General features: G+C 35.6%; 2 protein-coding genes across 2 annotated transcripts; both read right to left on the bottom strand.

Moving 5' to 3' along the window:
* Positions 1 to 1,378: 1,378 nt before the first annotated feature.
* Positions 1,379 to 4,995, bottom strand: LOC146735557 (receptor-type tyrosine-protein phosphatase O-like). Its single transcript, XM_085506150.1, has 9 exons — positions 4,742 to 4,995; positions 3,723 to 3,804; positions 3,275 to 3,365; positions 3,056 to 3,144; positions 2,457 to 2,591; positions 2,196 to 2,318; positions 1,891 to 2,039; positions 1,600 to 1,741; positions 1,379 to 1,483 (listed from the first exon to the last, which is right to left on the bottom strand). Exons 2-9 carry the CDS (start codon positions 3,762 to 3,764, stop codon positions 1,394 to 1,396), a joined length of 861 nt encoding a protein of 286 aa, XP_085362276.1. The 5' UTR covers positions 3,765 to 3,804; positions 4,742 to 4,995; the 3' UTR covers positions 1,379 to 1,393.
* LOC102804625 (phosphatidylinositol phosphatase PTPRQ-like) lies at positions 4,738 to 15,163 on the bottom strand. Its single transcript, XM_085505914.1, has 14 exons — positions 15,158 to 15,163; positions 13,568 to 13,844; positions 12,970 to 13,245; positions 11,478 to 11,738; positions 10,992 to 11,273; positions 9,820 to 10,095; positions 9,229 to 9,507; positions 8,872 to 9,002; positions 8,506 to 8,619; positions 8,000 to 8,231; positions 6,911 to 7,130; positions 6,505 to 6,575; positions 5,821 to 5,908; positions 4,738 to 5,560 (listed from the first exon to the last, which is right to left on the bottom strand). The coding sequence occupies exons 1-14, from the start codon at positions 15,161 to 15,163 to the stop codon at positions 4,738 to 4,740; spliced, it is 3,336 nt and encodes a 1,111-aa protein (XP_085362040.1).
* Between the last annotated feature and the right edge of the window lie 12,655 nt (positions 15,164 to 27,818).

Below are 27,818 nucleotides of genomic sequence, written 5' to 3'. Positions count from 1 at the left end.
TAGCTTACAAAAGATTTCCAAACGATGCTTGTATGCAGACAAGAACTTGTATTTATAATTTTCAGTCAGGTCTCATTTTATAATGTTTAGGGCTATTGTAGTTTTTTGTATGTGATTGTATAAACAATTGTATACTGTAAAACATGTCTTTTTCGCGAATTTTGCAAGAGAACTGATTGGCTAATTCAAGATGTCGCTAATGACTTTATTATTAATTCAAAATGATCGCCAAACAAAGAAATAAACAATGACAAGAGAGATTCGCTCAATCAACATTTCGCTATTACGTCATTTTACCACAATTCACCAACATTGCATGTCGCTTTTTCAACAAGTTTTACAGTATACTGCATATTTCAGTTGACCTTTCCCAATTGAAATTCTGAGATAATTGTGCTGTACTGTGTCTTAATTGGAACATGTTAATTTGGTAATGTCATGTTATTTAGACAGTACTTTGAAAGTTTAGCTTGTTATAACACCATTTGTTTACGTCAGTTGGCTGTGAATGTGGGGGTCGTTGACCTACATATGTGACAGTCTAAACGTACTACGGAAATGGAAAATACGACCGGTAATAGGTTAGGCGAAAAGCTTTTATTAGTTTAATTTTATAATCAGTTACAGTAAAGTGGCATTAACGTAGATTACTTAGTTATTACAAAAACATAGTTCAAAATTATGTGCGTGCTATTATCGTACATCATAACGATTAATTGATGCATTAACAAATATATCACTATATATGAATATGAATATGCGTGTTTTTTACAATTCAATACAAATATTAAGCATTAAATTCATTGTTCTTAAATATGTGATATTAACTTTAATCATACTAGAAACAAAATAGTATTGGTAGGTTTGTTCAGTTACGTAAGAGTCAAACTGACAATATTAACAACTTGACTGTTTTACCACTAACGATAGCCGAGATGAAAATATTCCCTTTCAATTCACTTCTCCGTATTTCATAAACTTTCGCTGCTACTTAGCGATTTAATCAATTCGTGATTAGTTCATCATCGTATCGTATCAATTGTAGTTGTCAATCGTCTGGCATTATTTGATAAGCTGTTCAAATGCCGTGATTACGTTATTATATTTTATTTTATTCAAGTAAAAAAAATAATAAATCGTGTCCTAAGTTTATATAATTAAATTTAAATAATTACAACTCTACGGATGTGCTTAATATAAAAAGACACTTTGCTATTGTACCGATAACAACTACGACACAAACTTGTATGTACGAGCACTCACTCACTCACTCACTAAATTTGCTGGCAGCATATATAATCGACACATGCTAGTTTACTTATTTACAAATGGGCTCGACATTTTTCAAGAACCATATGACGATATAGTAGAAGGTAATATCAAGGTATATTGCTCACAGCGATGGGGTCAACAACCAATTACTATCGCTGACACGACCTTCTAGTACATCCAGTACAGCTTTGTGGATGAACACGTACTGAGCCTGTAAACAATAAGAAATTATTACTCTGATGTTGCACAATTGTTGGAACACTATGTTTACTGAAATGCCGGGATGACAAACACCTATAAATGAATTGATCGCTCTTCAAATCTCACCTCTGTCTGCACCATGTAACATCTCTGCTGTCTCATCCTCGCTACTACACCAAATATGTCAATGAATTTATTCTCCTTCCCAGCAAGGTGTTGAAGGACGAAATCGAAAGCCACGAACGTACCGGAACGTCCAACACCAGCACTTGAAATAGAACATTAGAAATATTTCACAAATGCAACTGCACATGACAAAGAATGCGAGTAAGAATACATGTTGTTTGAACAGGTATAACATTATTTACTTAAGAAGATAATTGGATTAAGATCAGCGTTTAAATTACATGGGCTCACCTGCAATGAACGATGGTCGGACCAGCATTTCTCGGTATCTGACCACGCACAGTACGAACGAATCTAAGCAATAAATCTGTTCTACCTAGGGCACCGTGATCAGGCCAGGCAGTGAACTGGAAGTGTCGAAGTGACCTTACTTCACGTTTCTGTGAATACATACACCAACACTTATTATTTTAGTATATTGATTGTTGCGTTTTTCCTACTTAATATACCCTATTAATTGGGTCATTCCATTGTATTGTCATCACTTAAGACGATATTGTATCACATCCGTTAATATGCATATTGAAATTTCTCACCAGCTCTAGAGTAAAATCTCGTACAGTCCATTCTGGTAAAACAGATTCTGAAGCCATGGTAACCGTAATGTCCCCATATTCAGTCGGATCGGAATCAAATGGCCAATAATGATCACATCTCACCTGCAGATATATACCTAATCATGTTCATTATTTGTTATAAAAATACAAATTCACACGTATACATAAATTACAGTGCATTTTGAATACCAACAAAGATATCAACTACGACGAAGGGTATTATTCATGCTGTCTCCTCACCTTTCCTTTCTCAACACACCGGGTAATCATAACTATAGTCTGCGTATTCTGTTCCCAGACCATTCTCCAGAAATCGTCTTTTGTTGTCGGTAGAGGCCCTTGGGTTGCTATGTACTCTCTTGGTGAGGTATATCCCTGTGTGTGATAGTATACAAACATTACATACATTACATTACATACATACACTAATGATGAGTTATTATTATTAGCATACGCAGTTTATATTTTTCTTTCGATATAAGTCTTTGTTACAATCCATGCAAAGTTGTTTAATGCCGATGTGAATAATTCACCAACAAAGAAAAGTTTTAGAAACAACGTCCTTAACAAAAATAGTCCAAAACACGAAGAGGGCAATTTTTTTCACCAGCGCAAATCCGAGAGTGTCTAGTGTTCTGAATTGGGCGAGTAAAACAGCAATGTAAAACCTTGATATGAAAATTAAGTTGATAATTGATTTCGTTGAACGTTTAAAAATTAACGAAACATTTTCAGACTGCCACAGGGTGTTTACGATACTTTTCTATGACTGTATTAACGGTTTTCCATATCACCCTAACAATTAGTGTGGTCATAATTACACGTGTTCACATACGTACTGAAATATAATTTGCGTTAATGTAGGTTGATCCAATGTCTTCGTCGTCATCTTCGTTCATTTCTATCAGCTTAACTCTTGTGTGATCATCTGATGGAAGAGTAAATATATTCAAAGTTGAGTGACATCATATGAGCTGAGCTAAGTCGTATCTATGTGTCAAGCGGCGTGACAGTGTGTATATGCTGTCACGAGAATGCATTGAAAAGTTAATACTTACACGGAAGTATATTTGTGTATCTGCTCTTCAGCCGATTTTCAGCACGTTCGCCAATCAGCGACGAGTAGTTTGTGCCAATCGAACGTAAATCCTGAAAAGTAATAAATGAGTGTATGGAAAAATACACACACCAATCAACACCTGACCATAATATTCCGAATAAATAAAAACAACAGTAACTGTGTATCGCTCGTTGATGACGCTTAAGAAATAAATGCTGCAAACTTACCTACTTAAATAGAAACTGTATCTACATTAGCAAGACAACTTATCGTCATTGCACGTCGACGTCGACAAATGTGGCTCTATTCATCAATGCACTTTGACTAATTTCTCGTTACGTGTTTTTTTTATTTGGTGATGAAAAATGTGTATGGTAACGGTTTGAATGTGTTTTTGTGTATTTCAGGTAATAAACGAATTGGGTAAAATAAGACGGATTACTCACATCATATTCTTCCTGAAATCGATACTCAGAATCAGCTGCCATTTGTCTATAATGCTCCGCGAACGCTTCAATTAGAACAGGTCTAAAAAAACAAAAGAAGAATTACTGAATTGTATTAGATTAATATGTTTTAACAACTGTTGATACAATCATTAAGCATGTTAAAGGAAATTCAATGCTAACAACATAATACTCCTAGATAAAAGAGCTCGGCAAATGTAAGAACATGCAATTTACAATTATTTTTTTATATCATTCTTCATTCTCTAGATATTCAACTTTTCATCAATTTATGCAGTCCTCTATCTAAATTGTATTCTCCTACATTTGTAGAGCTTTTTCTTGAGGGTTCATTATGTTATTCGGTTTGATGATTCCTTTAATGCGGGGAAGTCATCAACTACGCATGCGTCAGGTAGCCATAGCGTGTAATTGTTTACAAACAAAAGTCTACCCATGAGCCTTTGCGTTCTTACCGTATGTTGTTATCATCACATGGGACTCAATTCCCGCGCGTGCGCAGGTGTCGACCCTCCCGCTTTAACGTAACGACACATTTTTATCGTTTACGTTATTACTTGTTCAAAGAATATTTGACAATAATACATGTGTACTTAGGCAGTACCCATCGCCGAAGACGTACTGCACAATTCACCACATAAGTGTACAAAGCCGTGTTAGTATCATTTAACCTTAGTGTATAGTAACAAAAGCAGTGCAGAAATGCTCAAAATAGAAGTAAACAAAATTTAGCTGTAACGTCGCGTTTCGTACCTAAATGAGCACTGTAACTATCACCTAAATCATATAGGGTACGACGGACTGCAGTGTAAATTAAGATATGTCGTTTTTAAAATTTATTTCGTTGGTGTGAAATAGATAAGCTCGGCGTCATCATAGTAAGCTTATTTGTGAAAATATCAATTGATGAACAGCACCGTATGGTTCAATACATTTTACAGACTCAGTAAATTTGTTGACGGCTGTGATGCTCGCTTGAGTGCAAAAGACAGTCTCACCTTGATAGTTTGTGTGATATAGGGTACGTATTAAAAATCCTTCTCTGTGGTGTTTTCTCGGTGACAATAACTTTCTGATTAGACGAACGTGGTCGCGGATGCCGGAACAAATATATTGGCTCCTTTCGCTTAACAATCGCTTCTCTTCTCACGTGCGTGTTGTTCGACTTTTGTATGTATTGCGAATCATCTACCGTTTGTATATAGCGTGTTGGTTGTGGTACAACTACGATTTTTTGGCTGCTTCCCGTGGAAATGGTTGATGGGTCGCGATTTACTATTTCTTCGTCACGAACGTAAATGCGGTTATCGGTTTTGTAATCACCATAATAAGTTGTCTCACTTTGTTCCGACGGCGATGGCGCTATTTTAAGGACAATGTCATCGCGTCTCTGGGGAGAGATGCTTTCCTGTGAAACGTACGTTTGTTGACCGCGCTCATTAACTTCTCCTTCACGCAAATATACACCATCTTCTCTGCTTATGTATCGAGAATCGTCCGCTGAATGTACGTAATGTGATGATGTCGAACGCCCAGATCTTGGTTTGTACACTCTATCCTCAAATTTAGGACGATGGTGATGAACGCTTTCCTCAGCTCTCACGTATGCCCGATTTGTAACACCGTTTGTATCTTCGTAGACCCTTGTCATTTCTCTCGGTCTCGACGACGCTGTTGTGACTAACACATTCTCGTTTGTCAGACGGGTAACACCATTACGCATTTGGTAAGACGGTTTGTCGCGCATATAAACAGGATTGTCATGCTGCTGTTTGTTTGTGTCATCTTGCGAAGTTTGTTGCGATTCTGCGCACCAGCTGTCGAATAGAGAACAAAAAGTAAATAAGTATACAATATTACGTTGGTTAAGGAGTGTTTACAGGTGTGACCCCCCACCTGTGGCTTAATTGTGAAAAAGTCCAAATTCTTTTCAATTATTGCAGTTTGACTTCGTTGCAAATTGCGATGAATATACATTCCACATAAGAATGGTATTTATAGTGATTCTTTATTTAAATTGTAAGATACACACGAATAAAATATTTTTTGTGATAAAATATTCATGATAAAAACTCACCATCTCCAGCAAACAATGACCATAAGAACTATTATACCAAGCGCCACAATACCAATAACCGCATACCCATACCACCATGGATCGTAAGCTTTCGAGTAATAACAAAATAACATGATATATCTCATTCTAATGTAAAGCGACCCACGAATGCACAGAGTACAAATAAAATAAATATATGTATAAATCTTCTATTCACATTTAACACTACGATAAAAAATTCCCTTTACGACACTGTGAAATTCTTTCGTTTTTATGCAGACAAATATAGTTTTCTTAACAAACAAAATCAAATTATTAAAGTTTTTATACATGTGCTTTTGAACACACTACATAGTCATAATTCAAGACAATTCAAATTAAAATGCAAAAATATAGAGAATATAGCGAAATATCTTTTCTTGTAATATTTTTGTTTTACTCGGTAATTATGAATTATGAATACATTTCGTTATTAATTATTCCTAATATATTTCTGTTTTTTTAGTCAAAATCTGTTGTTTTCCTCCAAAAGAAAAGTCGTTATCGACATTGTGTACAGAACTAAACCTAGATTTCAATTTGTTAGAGGAATGTCTGTGTTCTATCTGTTATAGCATAGTCCAGCGTTGATATTATCAATAGTTTTCCGAAACAAACAGAAAGGTACATTGTGTCGTTAATTTATTCGCTATATAGATTACTCACCTGTCATCATTGGCATTGACCATTCAGTATCAGTGTATCGTCCATCATATATAAAAGCTCTTACCTTAACTCTGTAATAAATAAGTATTGCATACACAATGCACATTTTAATACATGATGTTGACCAATGCGAGATGTAGCTGCACCATAAAATTATATGTAATTCCAATAATATTGTCATCAAATCATTCGTTCTGTGAAAACCATTTGTTAACTATTCGCTATTTTGGACGATATTATATGTAAGGATTTAGGTAGATACGTCGCTGTGGGTGAAGATTTCAAATTCATTTGAATTTGCTGGAAGTTTGGACTAATTTTAAAAATATACTAGACTGTTCCATGCACTGTCTAAGGCACTATTCTACAATGTATTGCAAATCCACATAATTTCCATGCTACTTACATGTATTGAGTGAGTGGTTGTAATGGTCCATTGCAGTATTTATCAGTATCCATGCTACAATCCTCGGATCCAATCACGTATACATCCGGCGAGGTGGTGCCGGCGAGATCGTTTTTCACAAACAGATTGAATTGTTCATTTGTCTGCCAGATTTGCCGTGGTGTTTGATCTTTGACCTCTCTCCAACCTTGTGGAACCCCTGGTGCCACTCTAGTCGTGACTATGAAAAAGAAATGAGAACGGTTACAAAATTACATACTTGCCAGTTGAACAATAGTTATAAAACAATTCTCTCTATTCTAGACACTTGTAGATAGACTAAATCACATACATCTGAATAATTACAATAAACAAAACACCATAAGTACATGTCTGAACAAGGGCGTTAGGCAAACGTGTCTGATCAGTGATACATTCTGTTTTGAAAGATTTAAAAAAATAATATTCGTATTAAATACATGCACAAACTAGATACTGTGCCTTTATATCTATATTTAATTTCCTTACCGATTTGACACACAATAGATAAATTGAAAAAGTCGTAATCAATAGCGACGTACATGAGTTGAAACAAATATTTAACAGCGCCGCCATCGATAAATGATAAATTCCGCTAAACTATAAAATAGACGGGGTGTGACACAGCGCATTTCATTTTAGGACACACCACGTACCAGACTCCTCGTTCGCGAACATTATTTGTGGTGTTCGTAGCAGACGGCCCAGTGCCAAATAACCACATCATCATTATTTTAGTGTGAAATGGGACGTAACTTAATGTGTTTGGGATCACTTCAAAATGACATATTTAGCTTCCCATTGTATTTGAAATGCATGAAATGCACAAAGTATGCCTCACTCCAGCACTCCAAAAGTAACGTACATTCAATTAGGGGTATTACGTATCATATGGCTAACTTAATTGAATCGGATTTTGATGCAACTTAGCCCAGTTTTTAACCCCGATAATGAAATAACATATATGGGAAATTACTTTTCAAATACGAAATAACTTACTGGAAAACGCTTTTGTATCTCGGTATTGTGTTTGTATAGAAAGAGCTTTTGATACAAGATAATACAACTTACCACCGATCTCGGCAACCAGAATAGTGTATGACACGATAGGTCCGTTGCTCTCATCGAAAAGACCATACCATAAATTCAATGTGATTGATGTATGCGTGGAACTCTTGAACAATTGATGACGCAATGTGTGTGGACTAACACCAGGTACAAGTGGTGGGTATACTGGCATTGTTAGACTATGTGGTGTCGATGATGTAGCGTTACTTCGTCCTTGAATATTTTCAGCCTGGATCTATAGATAGAGGATTTCAAAAAAAAATCAAGGTTTAACTGATTTTTTTGTTTGCTCAAACATTATTATTCAGATCGATTTGCGTTCGATATATTTAGAATACATGCTTCCAGCCTTTGTTGTGTTATTAACCACTTGCATTCGAGCTCGTCGCCCCATGTTAAGAAATAACCCGTAAAAGGTAATCGACAATCATGGACGTATATAGGTATTACGAATTTTACATTATTTATCTTACAACAATACGACTAAAAACGGTGGGGTCTTGACTTACTGAGAATGTATACGTATAGCCAGGTTTAAAACCGGTTATTTTTTGATCCGTGTATACATCTTTGGAAGCGTCTGCAATTATTAATGTCGTGTCTGGGGAGTGAGTTATGGCATTCTAAAAGAAAAAAAAACACTATTAACATAATATGTCAAATCGATCTACTGACAGTTAATATCGTTTCAACAATGATGTGTTAATTGCATTAGTACAGACGTGGGGCTAAAAGTGTATTGATATTTCTTGTCCAGTACTCTTATATATTCGAACTATAAAATATATTGTCACTCCTTGTATAAAGTATGTTGCGGAGATTCAACAATAAGTCAATAATGACATTAGGAAGTTTCTTTTTCAAAATTATATTACCTCAATTATTCCTAAAAACGTTACGATGTACGTTTCCAGAACACCATTAGGTTCCACAGGTGATCTGAATGATGCAACTACAGTGAAGGGATGCTGATAGGAAACCTCGAAGTGACGAACCGGACCAGGAACTGTTGTATAAATTATTTAACATACTATTGAGTAGTAATAGTTAGCATTGTGAAAAATGTATGAGCACAGTGCGAGTAAGCAAAGTGTTCGTAGAATAAATACATTTCAGCCTTGACTGGAATACAGTGCCCTTCAAATAGTGAAGATTGTTTCCATGACACCATCATTGTGGGAAAGTCAATGAGTGTTATTTACCCGAAGCAAATAGTTTGAATATATACTCACTGTCGCCAAATGTTCTCTGCTCAAACGTAGAAGCGAGACTTTTAAGATCGCTTTTGATTGAGCAAACAGTTATGAGATATTTTACAAATATTTGCAAGTTCGTGAACGTATATGTACTGCTATCTGATATCGTATCGGTGAAAGTTCTTGCACCAACATCATCATATTCTCGAATGCTAACTTCATAGATCTCCGTTCCAGTTAGTCCTTCCGACCAAATCACGGTTATTTCTGTCCTGGTCACCTCAACCACACGGATTTGACCAGGTCCATATGGTCCTACATGTGCATATGATAAAAAATATATCAACATAAGTTTATTGCCTAGTAGATTAACGTTAGTATCATGCACATCTATCACCAAGAGTGGTAGTTCACGGTTCCTCTAGATAGAAAATAATTCACTTCATCTAAGTGGGTTGATTAATACTAGTAAAATTATTTTGTTTGTCCGTCAATATACCGCTTCATTTATTCCAGTGATTTAGAGTTATTGATTCAATTTTTATTTTCAGTTTGTTGAATTGTTAAATTATCACCTTACGTATATATTATTAATATAATTTGTTATTTGACAATTGTATATCTTACTTAAATTCACTGCCATTGACGTAACTGGTGTACTTTGTAGACCTCCACTGTACGCCATGATAGTAAATGAATACGTTGGTTCATTCACCAAACCAACAATATCTTTAGACGTTTCTAATGGCGACGCCGATATCCAAGGCTCCGAAGCCGTTGTGTACGGACGGTACGTGATGACGTACTCATCCACATCGCCTGTAGATGGTTGCCATGACACCTTTGCATAAGTAGGACCAATGTCATCGAGGTCGACTGTGATACTCTGTGGTGGTGTTGGAACTGGGAAGCGAGCATATATATTCTTTTATTAGATAATTGTCGATTATTGATGACAATTTGTATCTAAAAATCAACAAATCTATGCATTCCAACCAATATTTTGTTGAGAATAAGTGTCTATAGATTAAAACGGGGGTGTCGTCACCTGCGCATGAGTCAGATGGCCATAGCGTTTACAAACAAACGTCTACCCATGAGCCTTTGCGTTTTTAGCGTGTGTTGTTTTCGCCGCTTGGGACTCAATTCCCGCGCCTGCGCAGGTAACGACCCTCCCTCTTTAATTAGTTCAATAACATTAGTGGGTAGAAGCCTAGTCATAATTTCTGACAAAATTGGTCATAAATCGCATGACAATGTCATAGTTTAATATGTACAATCGTGAAGCTAATGTCCCATGGTACAGTAAAATAGCATTATTTTGTGTGTTACAGTTAAGCTTTTTGAGAAACGTGTCCTAATATTTCTTGAAAATTACTATTTTTAGAACAATTCCATAGAACACAATGTTAAAGAAAAATTGCATTTTTTGACACTTTTTAAAACCCTGATTTTTTAAATAATTCGGAACAACAAAATGTACTCCATCATTAACAATATATGATTTTTTCAGCCTATGTCACCAGGCTAGATTTTGAGATATTGCATAATATCTCTGCCATAGGAACCTGTGGTAAAAGTGTTATAATAGTGTCAAAATGGCGACTTTAATTTCCACTAAAATACAACCATCAATTTCTCGAAAAAAAGGCTGGTGACCCCCAACTTTTTTTAGGTAAATCTATTTCAAAATGAATAAATTCTGTGTTTTTTTAATTTATGAGTAGGCTTCTACCTTAAATAACATCATATGCTACATATATACATATAGCTGATCTATACGAAACAAGATCACTCACTCGTTCGCTGTACAACAGTTGTAGGAACACTATTAATCTCCCTGTCTCTAGCCAGCACAACAGTTTTCAGATCAATGTCATACTCTCTGCCAGGTCTGAGATCTCTGAGAGTGTAAGCTAAATCGGTGTTGCCGACATCAAATTCGGCAACTCCATCATCACGTGGAGGATCTAAAGTAACTATATACCGGTCAATGTTCACACTAACTGGTTGCAACCAAGACAAATCTATAGAGGTCGTATCATAGTCTGTGATTAGAACATCCCTTGGAGGTGGTGCCACTGTGGTTGAGAAATAATTGAAATCAATAATCAGATACATTTATACAATCATGCACATTAAAAAGGGTACTTGGGACGGGTATACCGTTGCATGCCTGTGTTGCATTTCACATTTGTTGAATCACCTGTAGAACCAAGAAAATATTTCGATATTTTTTTCTACCATAAACCTTCATGCTTTATGATTAGAGATTCAGAACTTACTAGTGTACACGTTTGTTTGTCGAGCTTCACTGAGCAGTTGACCGGCAGTCGTTTTAATGGCGATGCTATACTCAGTGACGGGTGTCAGACCAGTAAGTGTGTATTCAGTTCCCAATACATAGGTCGGTGAGTTGTCGATTCCGTTATCGGGAATGTAAGTGATTTCATAGAGATCAGCAATACCAGCTGCTTCAGACCACGAGATATAAATTCGATTAACGGTGACGGAGGTGACGACGATCGGGCCGGGTCGTTCGGGTTCTATAAAAAAAACAATTAAAAGAAAAATGGAGCTGTCAATAAGAGATCGTTTCTGAAGCGTATTTTCTAGACTGTTATGTGAATTAATGTTTTAAGATTTAAGATTTGAATTAAGATTTGTGCTAATTTGAATACAAATGTACTTAAATCTTTAGTTTCCAATGTCGATCGTTTCAACTTTCATTTGATTGTTTTCATGAAAAGACATGGTTTTATACATACAAGGAAATGTCTGTATCACCACACACATCCTTTTGGATTCATATGTATTTTTAACATATGGCTAACGGTGGTATTCAAATAATGAACGATCAGAACATGTAGATATTTCGTTTACATGCCTTGTATACGTCGCATATGAAAAATGAAGCAACACGACGACCACCAGCCTGTATTATGAATCAGCGCCTGCATATTGCACTTGTAGTTTGAATTTATTAGTATCGCGTATTTCTAGTTGATATCACACTGAAAGTTTTGAATTTTAATTCACGGCCCACATTTGTCACATACAACTGAAATTAAGGCAGTGGATCCCATTCACTCACAAATATTGGCAGAAAATCACGTCACAGAGAGTCACGTTTTTCAATTTTAAACATTCAGTAAGTGTTGAAAAATACGTTAAAAGTGTTCCACGTTATTATAAAGGATGGTTTAGTAAAATGAGGCTAGAAGATTAGCAAAAACAATGTTGTTTGAAACTGTTAAAAACACGTCAAAAATAAAATGAGCCCAACTTTCAAGAAATTCAAAATCGCCATATTAAACGAATATGAATAATACGTGTTTTCACAGAAAGTTAGTTATTATTTTTTCTGTACACATGTGTTGGGTACATTAAGTGAACGGATTGTTCATTTGCAAATCACAGATAATTACGTTCCAGTAAGCTGGTTTTTATTTGGTGGGTACTGACTACAGCGGCATTTCTATTCGTAATGCAGTTCCCAAATACGCGCGACACCAGAGCAGAGACGGTTTTACGGGGGGGGTTCTCCTCACCATCCGCATGGCGGCGGCGAAGGGGGGGGGGGGGGCAGAGATCGCCCTCTCGAAAACTATTGGAAGAGGTCGTCGCCCCTCGAAAATCAAGCTGAAATCCTTCCTGTCAGCAAGAGTTGCCCCTAAAAATGCAGGAAATAGCGTTTCACAGGGTATATATTTCCACATTTTTAAGGTGGGCATTCCCCGGTCGAAGTAGATAATTATAGAAAGTAAAATCACTTACTAGTTCTCTGAGTCACTGAACCTACCGCATCGTCAGTAATTATAGCACCACTCGCGGTTTTCACCGTGATCACATACTCCTGACCAGACGTTAGTTCAGAAAAGGTCTGCGATGTTTTCGTCAAAGCTACTGTCGTCGGAGGTACAGGCAAACCATCCTCCGGTGTTCTGGATATATGGTAATGTGAGAATTCACCGGTAGGTGTGGTCCACTGGATTCGGATAGTATCTTCAGTGACTTCATTTACTACAACTTCAAATGATTGTGGGACATCAGCTGAGACAACAAATAAGATACAATCACTTACATTAAATGGTAAGTCAGTAATTCCAATCAGGTTGTCGAAATACGCGACGAAAGATTGCAGATAAGAAAATTAAAACGTTCAAGTTCAAGCCAAATTATTTGCATTCTCTAACTGAATATGTAAAATAGGCATCACTAATATTTTGTTATTTTTTGTCCGTAACTAAAACTAAATGTTTGTTGGTTGTTGCTATTGTTTCTTTCATCCGTGATAGCTACGTCACACAAGCGTTCGCCATGTTGAACGCAATAGAGAATTAATGTGTTGTTTTTAATTACAGAACAAAATTACCTGCAACACCCAGAGTTCTTGCTTTTACCTCCACCGATTGAGCACATGTTATATTTCTACTTTGACAGCTAATCTTGAACGTGTAAGCTGTTTCCGGTTTCAGGTCCGTAATTACAATATCGGTCGTGTCGGTGACCAACTGTGTCGTCATATCCGGAGACAAAATTAGTATCCGATACTGATAGTCGGCACTTCCGTCTGCTGGATCCCAGCGTAGTCTGATGGAGGTTGTTGTTTCGTCCGATGCTGTGAGGTTCGCTACACTCTGACCACTCGCCTAGTACAATCATACATATTATTGATGGCAAATATTTTGCATATGTATAGGGTCGGGTAAACCTTCATAGCCGCCATGACGCGTTGTCCTCGATATGGTCGTACCATGTAACGTCACGTATGCAAATCTCATATATTAACATACAATTCAAATGCTTGCTATACTGTAAAACACTTTTACAATTTCTAGAGTATTTTCCTTTCGTTATAGTGCATTGGAGTTATAAATAAGAATATAGATATGAATTATCTTGCGCCTTTTACGATTAAAATGTGTCAAAGTACATAACAGAAACAAAAACATTCATAAACAGAGATGACCAAATATCAAATCACGTCACAGTCACAGTCCTGATGGGTGATCGATTAATTTTCATGAAATATTTGTTGCGTACACGTATTTAATATGAATATGGTGGTTATCGACCCTTGAAATAAAAAATGTATTATATTGACGGCCAAAATAAAGACTTATTGGCAACAATGTGATTTGAAAATACATGTTTTAATGGTAAGTTGAAAACAATGCACTCTCGCGAGAACTCGCGTAACCTCGTAGACATCGAGTGTCTCGTTACTTAGAGGCTATTTTTTTGAAGAGAGCCCTCTTAAATAAATGAATACTTTTTTTACATGTGCCATACGTGCAGTTGAGCAGAATACTATGTAAATGTATTTCTTAAAGCATATGACATGCTACTAACAAACTAATAACTACAGTACTACTGCGCACCATTATGCGCACGCCGCTAAAATAAACCTGAGTGTGAGATATATTTGTACCAGAATATAACTTCGGCCGCAAACATGCTGTACGTGCTGTTGGAATGTTTTGATGTAGGTACGTACTTATGAGGTGACTGTCCCCCACAATCAAACAAAGCAGTACTAAATATACCAGCTTACAGTATAGGCATTTATGAATGGTCGTGTTTTAAAAGCTTTGTAATGAGAGTTTCAAAAGACAATTGTAGTTGTTGAATTGCACGTTTGAATAGAACATTAGAATAACGCTGACCCGTTGATTGCAGGACACTTCGAGTGTTCAATATGAATGAAAACGTCAACAAGTGACCGAAGTCATGTTTTCACGTCAATTTTCTTTTAAAATATGTCACAGATTGCTAATATGTCATATCGATCGGCACCCGAGCATCGTAACGAGCCCTCGCTACAAGTAAACTAAAATCATATATCGGTCGAAAATCGAATTGAACTGATATTTCTGTATTTGCTAGTGCTGCCCTAGACGTTTAAGAAAGAGAAAAAAAAGTATTTGGAGTATAGTATAACAAAATATACGTTGTTTCTTACCGTCATGCTTGAACACAAGACAAGTACCAAGAGCAATAGAGTATATCCCATGCTGGTAGTCATTGTAATATCAGAGTTTGAGGTGTAGATATTCCACGTGAACCAATATTATGAGATGCGAGACTATGTGAGCGACGTCTTAAGCATGTAAAACGAACTCAGCACAATTACGAACATTAGTACTAACATCAGGTACAAATTGAAATGAATAAAAGTAAACCACCCAAACCTCCGAAACTTAATCTTCAGCTACACTCACTAGACTATTAAGTATTGTAATATACTGTTTACTTTATTCTCTTGTGTTTACGCCCAACGATGGTGATTACTGTTGTATTGCTGATCAATGCACCGGTATTGTTCAATTTATTCACAAGGGTGTGGTGCAGCCAGGTCATTGTAAGGCCGATCATCTCGCTTCACAGTGTGATAAACCAGTCATATACAACTCCACACCGTGAATCCAGTCACGTGACAGCAGTGCCATGCACATACTGCTATATGGCTAATTACAATAATTAGTAGTTACCTGAAAAAAAACGGTTATTCGATATATTTGGATATATATATATATAGAGAGAGAGGAAGATATTTTTGAACGGTAAATGTTTCATCGAATCAAGTGCAGTGAGTATCGATCATAACATAGAATGATGATTGAGGGCGTCTTTACATAATGCGACTATAACAATTGTTGTTTATTTTTTGCTCAGTGCGAAAAGTGCATGTAATACGCGAGTTGTTAAGTCAATTTTAAAACTTATTAAACGTACGTAATGCAGATATTTTTCACCCGACAAATAAATGTACTTGTTGAGATTTAGCTATGTTTGTGCCAGTTGTTTATAAATAAAAAGCGTCTGCTTTATAATTATATTTCCTGCATTTGGAATTTAATGAAAGCAGCAGAAATCTCGCAAAACAAAAGAAACAGTAGAAGAAAATCTAGTTGCTCATAACTATCGAGAATAATTAAACATTACATTATAACATTATCAATGGATTTTATGACGTCATTGCACAGATTATTCGCGATAATGTTTCCTATTGTTGAGTATCAATGCCCCGTACCATGGATATAAATACAATGTTGTTTTTGAAAACGATTAGTGGAGAAACTATTTAAAAAAAATAGAAATTGTTAGATAATAATTATCTAATACTAAACAATAACAGCGGATTATAATATCGAAATCAGACAATTTTGTAATGGCATCGTCGTCTACTCTGTACTCTAAAGCGCGCTCGGTCGAAGATTTCCATCTAGTACGCGCGCTTCTAAGATTCCGCAACTGATTTGTTGACCCGGTGGTCTCCCGACTAGATCTCCCTATCGTGTCGATGAAGTAGGGTTAACCGAGGGTGATTTATCCAAGCTAGTGACACAGTTGGGATATGTCTAGAATGCGAGTACAGAGAGAGGCGAATTTGTTCTGTTTTTAAGAGTATTGAGGAGTAGTACACTATTTGCGAAACGAGATTGAAGAAAGACCGACTTCTCGGTAAATGTCACAGTCCGGGGCACAATTTGCATGAACAGATGAAAGTATTCGTGTTCTCAGGTGTGTTCTTCATTTATACAGTCAGATTAAATTAATTGTTGGTTATCCTTCTAGGATGGCTAACACCCACTAGCTTTCCAGTCATGTTCGTTCGCTCGCTACGCCTGCAAGTTTCGTTTGACTTCAAAGTTCTCGTCAAATCGACTGCCTCCCATATAATTTGAAAATAAGTATTACATAGACAGGACAGTTGCCATTAACATCTACCTTGATGGTCCAGCCGGTTCACAGCGGCGATCTAGCTAGTGTAGTTGGAGGAGGGGACATATAACTTGCCTAATGGGAACGTGCCCCTGAAATTAGTCTCGCTTTTTGGATTATAGGTATAAGTATCGGTTTTATTTCTGGTCAAGATAGGCATAAATATCGGTAATATATTAACGATTTGGTATTTAGGTGCTTATTTGAGCGAATATCTCTACCTCAGATTCCAGCCTCAGAATCATATATACATCAACCCAGAAATTTAACAAATCAATCAACATTTAACAGAAATTTAACAAAAAGAGAGGCGCACATTCCTCAGTGATTTGGCTTACATGTGCTTACATTGGGAATGCTCCTGTAATAGAGCAAATACGGTAACTGTTTTATTTGGAATAAACAGCGATGACGGAAATGATACTTTGGTATAAAGATGGGTAATGATTTTGCCACTATCGAGGTATAAAAATGGTCACACTTTTGAGCACCCAGTGGCACCTTCCTACTCAGCTACGTATCAACGGGGGGGGGGGGGGGGAGTGCTAGGCCGCGACAATCACGGTGTGCCGTTCGCTCGGGCGATCACTACAATGCTACTCCACACTACACATTCGTCACCGGTCTACTCAATAGATTAATGCTTGATGGAATAAAACTAGTTCCATTCCTAGTTCGCCATATTAGATTGTGGTTAAAATTTCCAGAAAAACATTTTAAATTATTCAGGTTCGCGGGCCAGTGACTGTGAAACTCTTCCGCTCACTGTGGAGTTTTTTTTACAAATTGTCCGCTTTTTAGTGGCAGCAAATCCACAGGTATTAACAACGGCAACAATGAATAATGGAATCAAGCACACTTTGTGCTCCATATATATACTCGGCTCACTCCTCGCACATGTATGTCGCACAAAGTGTGCTTGATTCCAATATGGGTTGGCGGGTCGGGTTGTTTATTATTGTTCAAATAATTGGCGCCTATCATTGGCGAAAGCACACATTGTACGACACATGAGGGCGCTTGAGTCAATTATAGATTTGCTGTGGATTTGTTACTACTACTGTTTTTGCGTAGCGTTGTAAGTCACTTGGGGAAAGGTTTACAGTGTCACTGCATCTGGAATCTGCAGAATTTAAATCGCCAATCATGAGAATCATTTTCATCATTATTAAAACCTCTTTTTTTCTTTTTTTTACACACTCTTCTTTATTCGAATTGACATTGTATTCATATGCATGCATTAATGCTTAATAATCAGTTACATTATAATCTACCGCGATGACGTCATACAATGCACTGTTAGTAATAATGCTATTATAATTATATATTATTCTCTAATATTTTCTTCATTCAACTGGAGAAATACGTGTAACGTAAGAGCTGTATCACTACCCCCAGCTGAACGAAAACAATACTCGGGGAATAATGACACCACAGCTACAGATTATCCGAATTTTAGGCTGACGTACAGATGAAACCCTTCAAACGTGCCAACCAGGAATATTTGCGTGATTTGATCGTGGTTGTGGTTTAAATGTGTCAACAATATACAACACACACCTGTTTCATATGATGCCTTCTCCTGGCACCTTCCTAGCCGATTTTGGCTAAAATAGCGCTCCGCCGCCTTTTTACACTATACAAATGTTCACCCCAACAGAGGTGGACAATGAGCTCTTCGGGTCGCTAAAACTGTGTGTGCACCTCTTGGGGTGAACATTTGTATTATTTTACGGAAATTGTGGCACTTAATCATGGGAATATTCCAGGTCATCCTCATAGAGCTGGAGGCATGTATGCACACAAATATACAAGTTGAAAGGGTTCATCAGTGATTGAATTATACAGCTATTTGAATTTTAAATTCATGGTTGTATTGATAAACCCAATTTCAGCAGCATCAACCTGGCAAAAAAATGATATTTACAAACACATCCGGCGCCATCCTGTGCGCAGCTATATGCTACACTGTGCTCCAGTTTGCATTAGAATACTGAAACGAGCTGCGCACAGAGCTGTACACTGCTTGAGCATAGGTTTAACACCATTCTTGTTCAACAAATACACTGTACATAATATGTGATATACAGTCAAAACCCGTAAAATATATAACAAAATAAAAAAAAACGGTGCCGTCACAAGTAAATCCACAACTCAAGATTTTTAGGTAGACGAACTGCGCAATCGCAGATCGAATTACAAAAAGCGCGTAGCTGAGCGCGCTGGCAAAACGAACGGCAATCGCGACTAAAAATTGCTGCAAAATCCTAGTTTTCTTGTCAATAAGGTAGTCAAATAATGAACGCAAACCTGACAAACTAGTCAGTTCATATATATTGCCGCGTATCGTGTTCACTTGAAAAATTATTGTCGTAAATCAGATAAATTCAGGAGAAGGTACCCGGATGGATGTAGACATACGAATATGGTAGCTGGGAGTATGGAATATGGAGTGCGTTCGCGTTGTTGCCTTGGGTGACCTGGGGTGCATCACGCCTGCCCAGTTTTCGTTCGACTGCTATGTGAGGTAACAACTGTGGCAACTCGGAACGGTTTTTACCGCCCCTGCATCCAGAGCCGGAGAAGTTTGGGGAAAAGATAGCGAACGACGAAATCGATAGATAAAAAGGTGTTTAGATAGTAATTTTCTCAAGCATAAAATGCAACTGGGCGTGATTTTAAAATAAAATGTTATAAGTGACGTCGACAAAACGAGCAAGTTTAAAGTTTAACATTATTATGACGTGTGCAGTTAAAATGATATTCTCCCGCAATTAAAATTTGCTAAAAACCGTATTACAGAAACAGGTGAAAAGCAAAAAAAAACAAAAAAAAAAAAAAAAAAAAAAAAAAACGCTATAACATGATGTTAAAAATCATAATTAGACGAATACTCGACTGACAAAGATTCAGGAAATAGTGATAAATTTAGTATTTTGGTACACGATTGCAAGACAAATATGTTGTGTATAAAATTTGAGAGTCCCAGAAGGCATTTGTTACTCGGGATTAAGGAGACAAATAACACAAAGTACTTGTAATGAAAAATATATTGATTTAATGAAAGAAAGAATATGTTGAGAACAACATGTTTTGAAAATATATATTTCGAAGGTATAATTAACCTGAACTAGTTTGTGCTATATCGCTAACGTATTCTCGCGAGAACACACATTCAGCAAGTATGGGCATGTAGTATTAGGTCAGTGTTCTTCACAGTGAAACAAAACAGTATTATACATGTTTATGAATAGGCGGGTTTTGAAACCATTGTAATGTGATTTTTCAAAGCCTATTATGTCAGCTGAATTGGAACGTTTGACTTGAACATTAGAAAAACGTTGACTCGTTGTGGATTGGGCAATTCGAGTGTTCGAAAATAATACAAACCATAATGAGCAATGAAATACATGGTTTCATAATAATTTATATTCAAAATGTCACAGATATGTATTTTATTTCCTCGGTCAGACACAGGTCGGACAGTACCATAATCTATTAGGAGGTTGAGGTTTCTGTACTCTTCTTATGATTATATATTTTTATCTGAAACGAGAACGTTTCATTTATATTTCTGTTCTTCCATGTTAACAGTTTGATCACTGCACTCATATTATCATTATATTTCGTATTAAAATAAGGTGTTTCTCGTAACTGTTTTGATGATTCCCAAGAGATAATACATCGATATAATATCACCTGTAAATGCGATCCCTTTGTATAGGCTATATTACATCCACGCGGCGATTAATGTAATTGTTTTAACACGCAGGTGTTATAGTTATGATACGTGTATCGAATTAAGGGGGGGGGGTCGTCACCTGCTTACGCGTCAGATGACCATACCGTGTCACTGTTTACAAACAAGCGTCTACCCGTGAGCCTTTGAGTTTTTATCGTATGTTGTTACCGTCGCTTGGGGGGGGGGGTTCAATCCCCGCGCGTGCGCAGTGACACCCTACTGCTTCTACAGTGGGAACAATTAGTTTACACAGTGATTGCGTTGTTGGCGCAAGCACATGCAATCAAACTACAATCACTAAATATATATTCGTTTATGTACAATACCAGCCGTTCTGTTGTAATTATTATGAAAAAAAGGGTAGGAGGTAAATCCGAGGTAAATAAGTCCACGATTTGAGACACAGGCGCAGCCTTTGGCATGGTCTCGGAGTCACAGGCACGACAATAATGAACGAACGAACGTAATACAACAAACATCACAATTAGTCGAATCAAAACGAATGCCAATGCCGACGATTATGTTTCGTTATGATAACCACATACATTGTAGAAAGCATAACGCCTAGTCTTTTGCGCTGAAAATGGCTACTCCACGTAAAATAAATAGGTGAAGCTAAATGATGTATTGAGTGTTTTTTTTTTTAGTTTTGATCGATATTTATATTTCTTAGACGATGATACTGTGAATAAATGCCGGGTATTCCTCTATCAGAAAAAATGTTTTTATTTAAATATATTGTCTTATGGAATATATATATTTTTATGCACCCACAACATAGTCACATCGTACAGCGCACACTCGTTACGAATACGTACATATTTCAAACTACATTGTCCATAAATAAAAAATACTAACAAAATGTTAAAAATTCATAAAATAAGCTTTCCGAAAATATATAGTTTTGTGGACATCTTGGTTTCCTAATTAACTAATTAAAATACCTGTCCGGTAAACTGCATCTCTACCTTAAATGTTATTTAGAATGTATAAGTGATTGAACAAAAAGTACTAGCATATGTATATAAGCAATACTATATTACAGCCAATACCATGGATTTAGCTGAGGAAAAATCTACGACTGCGATAAATATCAAAGAATTGGGCAATAATACGAATGAAAATCACGAATAATTAACAAACTAGTCCGGTGAACTCAGTTTAATTGACAATAAAATTCTTCAGCATAATGTGGTACATACATACATATAGTAACTACGTCAAGTGTATCGTCACATTGATGTCAGGGTATTGTTATGTAAGCAGTGTATCCTTCTGATACCCTAACTAAATAGTTACTTAGGTCACTCCTTGTTTTTTGATAGTACCAATCCCCTGTTACGATAAGTCATCTAACGAAATCGAAATGAGATTATTGTGACTTAACACAACCCCAAACAGCTTGTTGGTAGCCTGTACCAGTCACAAATTCAGCCATGTAAGCATGTAGAAAAAATCATTCTTTTTGATTGAATAAAAGGTGTAAAATTATGCTAATTCAAAAAGTTTTTCTAGGCATAAGCTACATTTTGGATCAACTAATATAAATCCAGACCATGTTTTTATATTCAAACTGTCAATCGTGATGAAGTCATGTCATAATCTAGATAATATGGACATGATCCAAGTTCCTAGAGTCTATGTCACACTTTGTGGATATGTGACAATTTAACAGTTGTATTAAAAGTAATATACATATAATCGGACTTAGGCAACATAAAGGACATTGGTTTACAGGTGTTCATTGCCTCTTACTCTAGGATTGGTCGTCATTTCCTAAAAGGAGCATGTCGTTTGTTCGTCAACCGTTTGTCTTCTGTACCTGGATTTATACATTATTTATGATTATAAGGCAACCAGACGCCATTCATCCAATAGCTAGCGTGTTCCAAATGATTCCTAACGTCAGCGAAGTGAAAATTTAAATGTAAAAAATATTGATTTCCCAACAACTGGATATAATAATAACCCATGCATATAGCTTATGCTTAAAAACAGAAAATGTTTTCAAATTAAATATCCCATCTTTTTTTAACACTTTACGACCATGGTTACATGTTGTCTATGTCAGTAAATAAATTTAATTTTAACTGTTTTCTATATGGAATATGGATATAATAACAAATATAAATGCTAGCAGCATTGTAGGTGTTGCAAGAGAAGCATGTTGCCTTACGAGTGTTCATTTATATTTGTGTCTTTCGGTTTGGAAGAATTAAAATGAGGCCATCAACCACCAGAACTCTTTTTATTCATTCAAATTTTAAATTAACTTGGGAATAAGATGTTTGCATCTTAAATACAGTTACAGCTACATAGTGTTCACTCTAGCTAAGGATAGCACAACCAACATAATTAAGTTTGCATGTATGTATGTAATAGTTATGTGAGAAACCATTCGATACAAACATTCAGTTTTCAACATGGTGAAATTTATTTATATGCAAGTAGCAGGAAAATACCAATACCTTTGTGTAAGTGATAATATTTGATGTGTATTTTCTGTTGAACAGTCATGGTACTGAATATATATACTGCAAAAAAGTTCAACTGACACTAACACTGGTTCAACGGAAGATGATATATATGAATACACGCTTTTGTTTCTTGTATTTAAGCTTTTGTGTATTGAAAACTTTCTGTATGTGCACAATGCTCTTTGGTCCATGAATTCAAACTTTCACTACTAATATCCCCGGTTTGGCCACATAACTATATGCTGCCACCCAAACTCCTCCTCAACATAAGCTGTGTATGTTTGCTTATGTTAATTGAATCTGTTCAATAAACTAAATAGGACATACATAAATAGCTATTTTACCTGGGAAATTAACTCATTTTCACACAGACCACACATATATTTGGACTAAAGATTTTAACTATCACTATCTTCATACTGAACCCTTCATGCTCAGCATCATGTCGTTCAAAGAAACATACTTCCTAGGTCACTGACCATGACCTTGGCTGCAGGTGTGCGAGCCAAAAGAAGCTCTTGTTCCACTTTCCTGATTTTCTTTAATTTTCCTCAAATTGCTTGTTTTTGTATATGTACTTCAATACTGTATTTACAACTTGTGTGGTAGTGATTTTTTTAGTTGGGGTCAGTGGTGTCATGAACCATTTCGATAATATAATGGGCCTGATGACAATTTTGGATCATTTAGACATCCTCTTCTTCCAGCTTCCAGTCAAGAACTGTTTATTTTGACCAATCAATTGTTGTTGTACCTCATCAATCAATGCAAAATTCAGTGTCACGCTGCACACATCCTATATCATCATTACAAAATGTTTTGATCTTGGTCAATGAAAATGGTTTTATCCTACTCTTCTGTATGGTCACGTATTGCTTAGAATTATTCGTTTGCCAAATCACAAATGTAACATTACAGATTCAAATTTAATTTGCCAGAAACAAGTAAATATTCAAAGTTTGCTAATTTACACATATTTAGAGTCAAGGATTTGACAAAGAAATTTGGTGTTCAACAGTATCCCAACATTAAATATCACAACAATAAGGACATACACATACTCTCTGCAACTTTCAAAAGTTTTGGCTAATATTTTTCATGTCTTCCTTTTAGTCAGATTTTCGATGTTATATATTCTATATTCTTCACGTGAAATATGGAATAATGGATATCTTATCTTGATACATTAGGATGTATTACAACAGTAAATGAAGGAATTATATGAAACAATAATGAAGTAATAATTATGCATAATGTATAATAATAATAATAATAATAATAATAATAATAATAATAATAATAATAATAATAATAATAATAATAATAATAATAATTTAATGTGTTTCACTGTAACTCATATCAGTGATAGAGATGTGTGGGCTTTGTGTGTCTACTCATACTCTGATTGTCAGCAGAGTAAAATAAATGGCGAGTATAAATGTCGTACTATTTGTGAATTTGCCCAATAAATATTGAACAACATTCAAAAATTATTCATTCCATTAAAATAGACATTCATAGTAAATAACTGAATGTCCTTATGCATTGTTGTACTCATTATCAATATACAAAATATCTTCTGCTCTACAGACGAGAGCGTCAACTGAATTATTGGTTAAGACATCGACAAAATAGACACAATAAAAAAAACATCACCTGTATCTATTTATTTTGGTTCAGAATTTTGGAACGAATTAAATGAAACCCAACCTTTTGATTTTACTCGTTTCACCTAAATCATTTGGGCTCATGTAACGTGATCCCAAATGTAACATGTGGTCCTATAATATAATATCTATGATGTAAGCTGCACACCTGATATTTTGTTGATTAGTTTCTAGCGATTTAATCAGTATTCATGAAAAGTATGTCAGCTTCAAAATCTGTCTGTCCCACAATTAGCCGCTGCAATTGTTTTAATATGATGCCGATTGTTTTTTTTTCTTTTGCCGGTGCTTTGAAAAATAATCTCAATGACGCCCCTGCCTGAAGCTTAGATCTACTAAAGTTAAGAACGGCTGTTCTATATTACTAAAAATGATATAGAATGAATTTACATACATGTAGTTGTTAACATAAAGAAAACGTTCACATTTGAGTGTAAATCAACTCACATTTCTTATTTTTATTTTATGAATAAGTTCATCCCAGTGTTGCCATTGTATGTTACGAATCAACTCATGAAGGTAGGTCATCTTTTTTTTTTCGTTTAACAAGACTCTAATGTGTCATCCAACCATGAATTTAATTCGATGAAAACTGCAATGTTCTCCTGACGGAAATAATTAAAAATCTGCAAACTTTCATAAGAACACCAATTTTTTGGCTGAGCTTTTCACAAAGAATATCTACATGATAGTCCCATGATAGAATTTGTCTATTACCACCCTTCAAAACTGACTGTTTTAATTATTTCACAACTAAAGTTAACTAGAAAATATTCATTATTTAGCCTTTGACGTGATCCAACGAGTATAGATTTTGATTTGCATGTGTTGATTGACATGTAATTAATAATTAACACAATGAAAATTGGCCAAACATCATCATCAATACATTACTTTGATACTTTGTCCAGACGATAACAGAAGTTGATCGTCAGCATACATAGCAGTTGATCTATTCACAAGAAATAAGTGTAGGTCATTTATAAACAGAAGAAATAATAATGGTTCTAACATTGAACCCTGTGGTACATCATGTCGAATGTTGACAGCATCCGACAATTTACCATCAAATACACAACTTCATAACCATATAAGGAGACTTTACAAATGGCATAATTTGAGAGCTTATTCAATTATACGTGTTTATCAACCATATCAAATGCTTTGATTGGGTCAAGGAAAAGTAAACCACACAATAAGCCATCGTACATATTGCTAAGTAATGCATTGCATAGCTTAATCATAGTGGTATTTCAAGAATTGGATTTACGAAAACCGGATTGCGTTTTAGAAATTAAAACATGACTATTCATATAATGGTATTAGTGACGATGCACGTGTTATTCAAAGATTTGTTAGATTATTGTGAGCAACGAAATTGGACGATAATTACGCAAGTCATAGGACCCTCCCTTGAGTAATAGAATGAAATTTGCATGTTTTAACATGTCCGGAAAAATACCTGATGAAACACCGAGGTTGAATAAATAATCGACACTTACAATACACAAATGAAAGGAGCAGAAATACGCAAAGGGTGATGTGTTGTCAAGGCCTTAGAACTTGATATTGAGAACAGTTGGTCCATCACAAGCTGACATGAGTCTAGCGGTATAACAAATGGTCGAGTTTTGGTCAATTTGGGTATGTGTATTAGGATTATCAGGTTTTTTTTGAGCTTATTGTTAACTGAAATATGAACGTCAAAGGAGATAGGTCTACCACCACTGATCAATTTCCACATGGCAGAACTTTTCAATCTGTTGATTTTGATAAGATGAATATAATAATTTTTCTTGCGGCCTTAATTAAATGAACTACCAAATTACCTTTGGCTTTTTATTGATTGAGAACAATAATATCTACCAAAATGCTCCGAAGATTGTCTCTGTTCTTAATTTTAAGCGGAATGTCCGTATTCATCCATCATGGCTGCCTTAATGTTTCCACAGGTCTACAAACAAAGGGGCATGCGAATCAAAAATGTTATTAAAAATAGAATGCTATGTTTCAAATGCCAAATTAGTATGGGTAATATTGTGCACTCAAACTAGAGGCGTGTTCAGAAAGACAGCCAAAAATGAAGACTCAACGAACACTTTGAAATTTCTATAGGAACATAAACATGGTTGTTGGATTGAGGGAAGGAGCAGAGTTTACGAATCATGAAAATAGCGAAATTCCCGAATTATGAATAAGAGCTAAATTAACGTTTCCACTATAATATACCGTTTGTCTTGTGTACTTGCATTTATACATTATTGATGATTATAAGGCAACCGGAAAAGGTTACTTATGAAGTAAATTAATTATGTTTGCTTTTCTAATGTTGTAAACACGTTCATACTGTTGTCTTAATATACACAGCTACTTCGATATTAGTTTATTGACCTTATTGACACGTTTGAAAAAAGGAACATAGTCTTAGTTTCTAATTGCAAGTTTAATGTGAAATCGGTGACAATACTCACAAAATAAATTTAAAAGAAGAGAATTTCCCTTCGAATATGAATCCATAATACATTTGGAATAGTGGTTTGCAAGTAAGATACCTCCCACTCTCCGGACGATAAAATATCACCCCCTATTTGTTGGTATTTATATTTATGAATTAATTTCAATTTTGAGTTGTTATGATAGATACCACACTTTTAAGTGACTTATTTTAAGTTTGTAAATTAATATGAATAAATTATTGTGAAATTGCAGTGAAATAATACTCATAAATAATAAATGATATCGCATTGATGAGCGTCAGATTCACTGGCCTCCATTTTCAAATATTGATATAAGAGTTACAAATTTTGTAAAATTTGTTCAATTTCAATATTTCTCCACTCCTATAATCACAATTCAATATGATACTTGATTTGATTATAGAAGATTTTGACCAATTTCAATTTTTTTTTATGGAAACCACATTATTAAAATTACACACTAACGCGCGATCAGCAAATGTTACAGGTTTTGTATTCATTTTATAATCTTTGGTAGCAAAATACAAAGTAACTG

Source organism: Saccoglossus kowalevskii, chromosome 12 (genome assembly GCF_978046115.1).
Source record: "Saccoglossus kowalevskii chromosome 12, keSacKowa6.1, whole genome shotgun sequence".
Lineage (NCBI taxonomy): Eukaryota > Metazoa > Hemichordata > Enteropneusta > Harrimaniidae > Saccoglossus > Saccoglossus kowalevskii.
Note: the sequence above shows the minus strand (reverse complement) of the source record. Positions and strands in the feature narration are given on the sequence as shown.

Bases quoted from the DNA above. Each gene is read 5' to 3' on its own strand.
- LOC146735557 (XM_085506150.1), bottom strand. From the start codon at position 3,764: ATGGCAGCTGATTCTGAGTATCGATTTCAGGAAGAATATGAT. The intron at 3,366-3,722 runs GTGAGTAATCCG...ATTACTTTTCAG, and splicing joins GATTTCAGGAAGAATATGAT to GATTTACGTTCGATTGGCAC. The intron at 1,484-1,599 runs GTGAGATTTGAA...TATTGTTTACAG, and splicing joins GTTACATGGTGCAGACAGAG to GCTCAGTACGTGTTCATCCA.
- LOC102804625 (XM_085505914.1), bottom strand. The intron at 5,909-6,504 runs GTGAGTAATCTA...ATTACTCGAAAG, and splicing joins GTCAATGCCAATGATGACAG to CTTACGATCCATGGTGGTAT. The intron at 5,561-5,820 runs GTGAGTTTTTAT...TCTATTCGACAG, and splicing joins GTCATTGTTTGCTGGAGATG to CTGGTGCGCAGAATCGCAAC.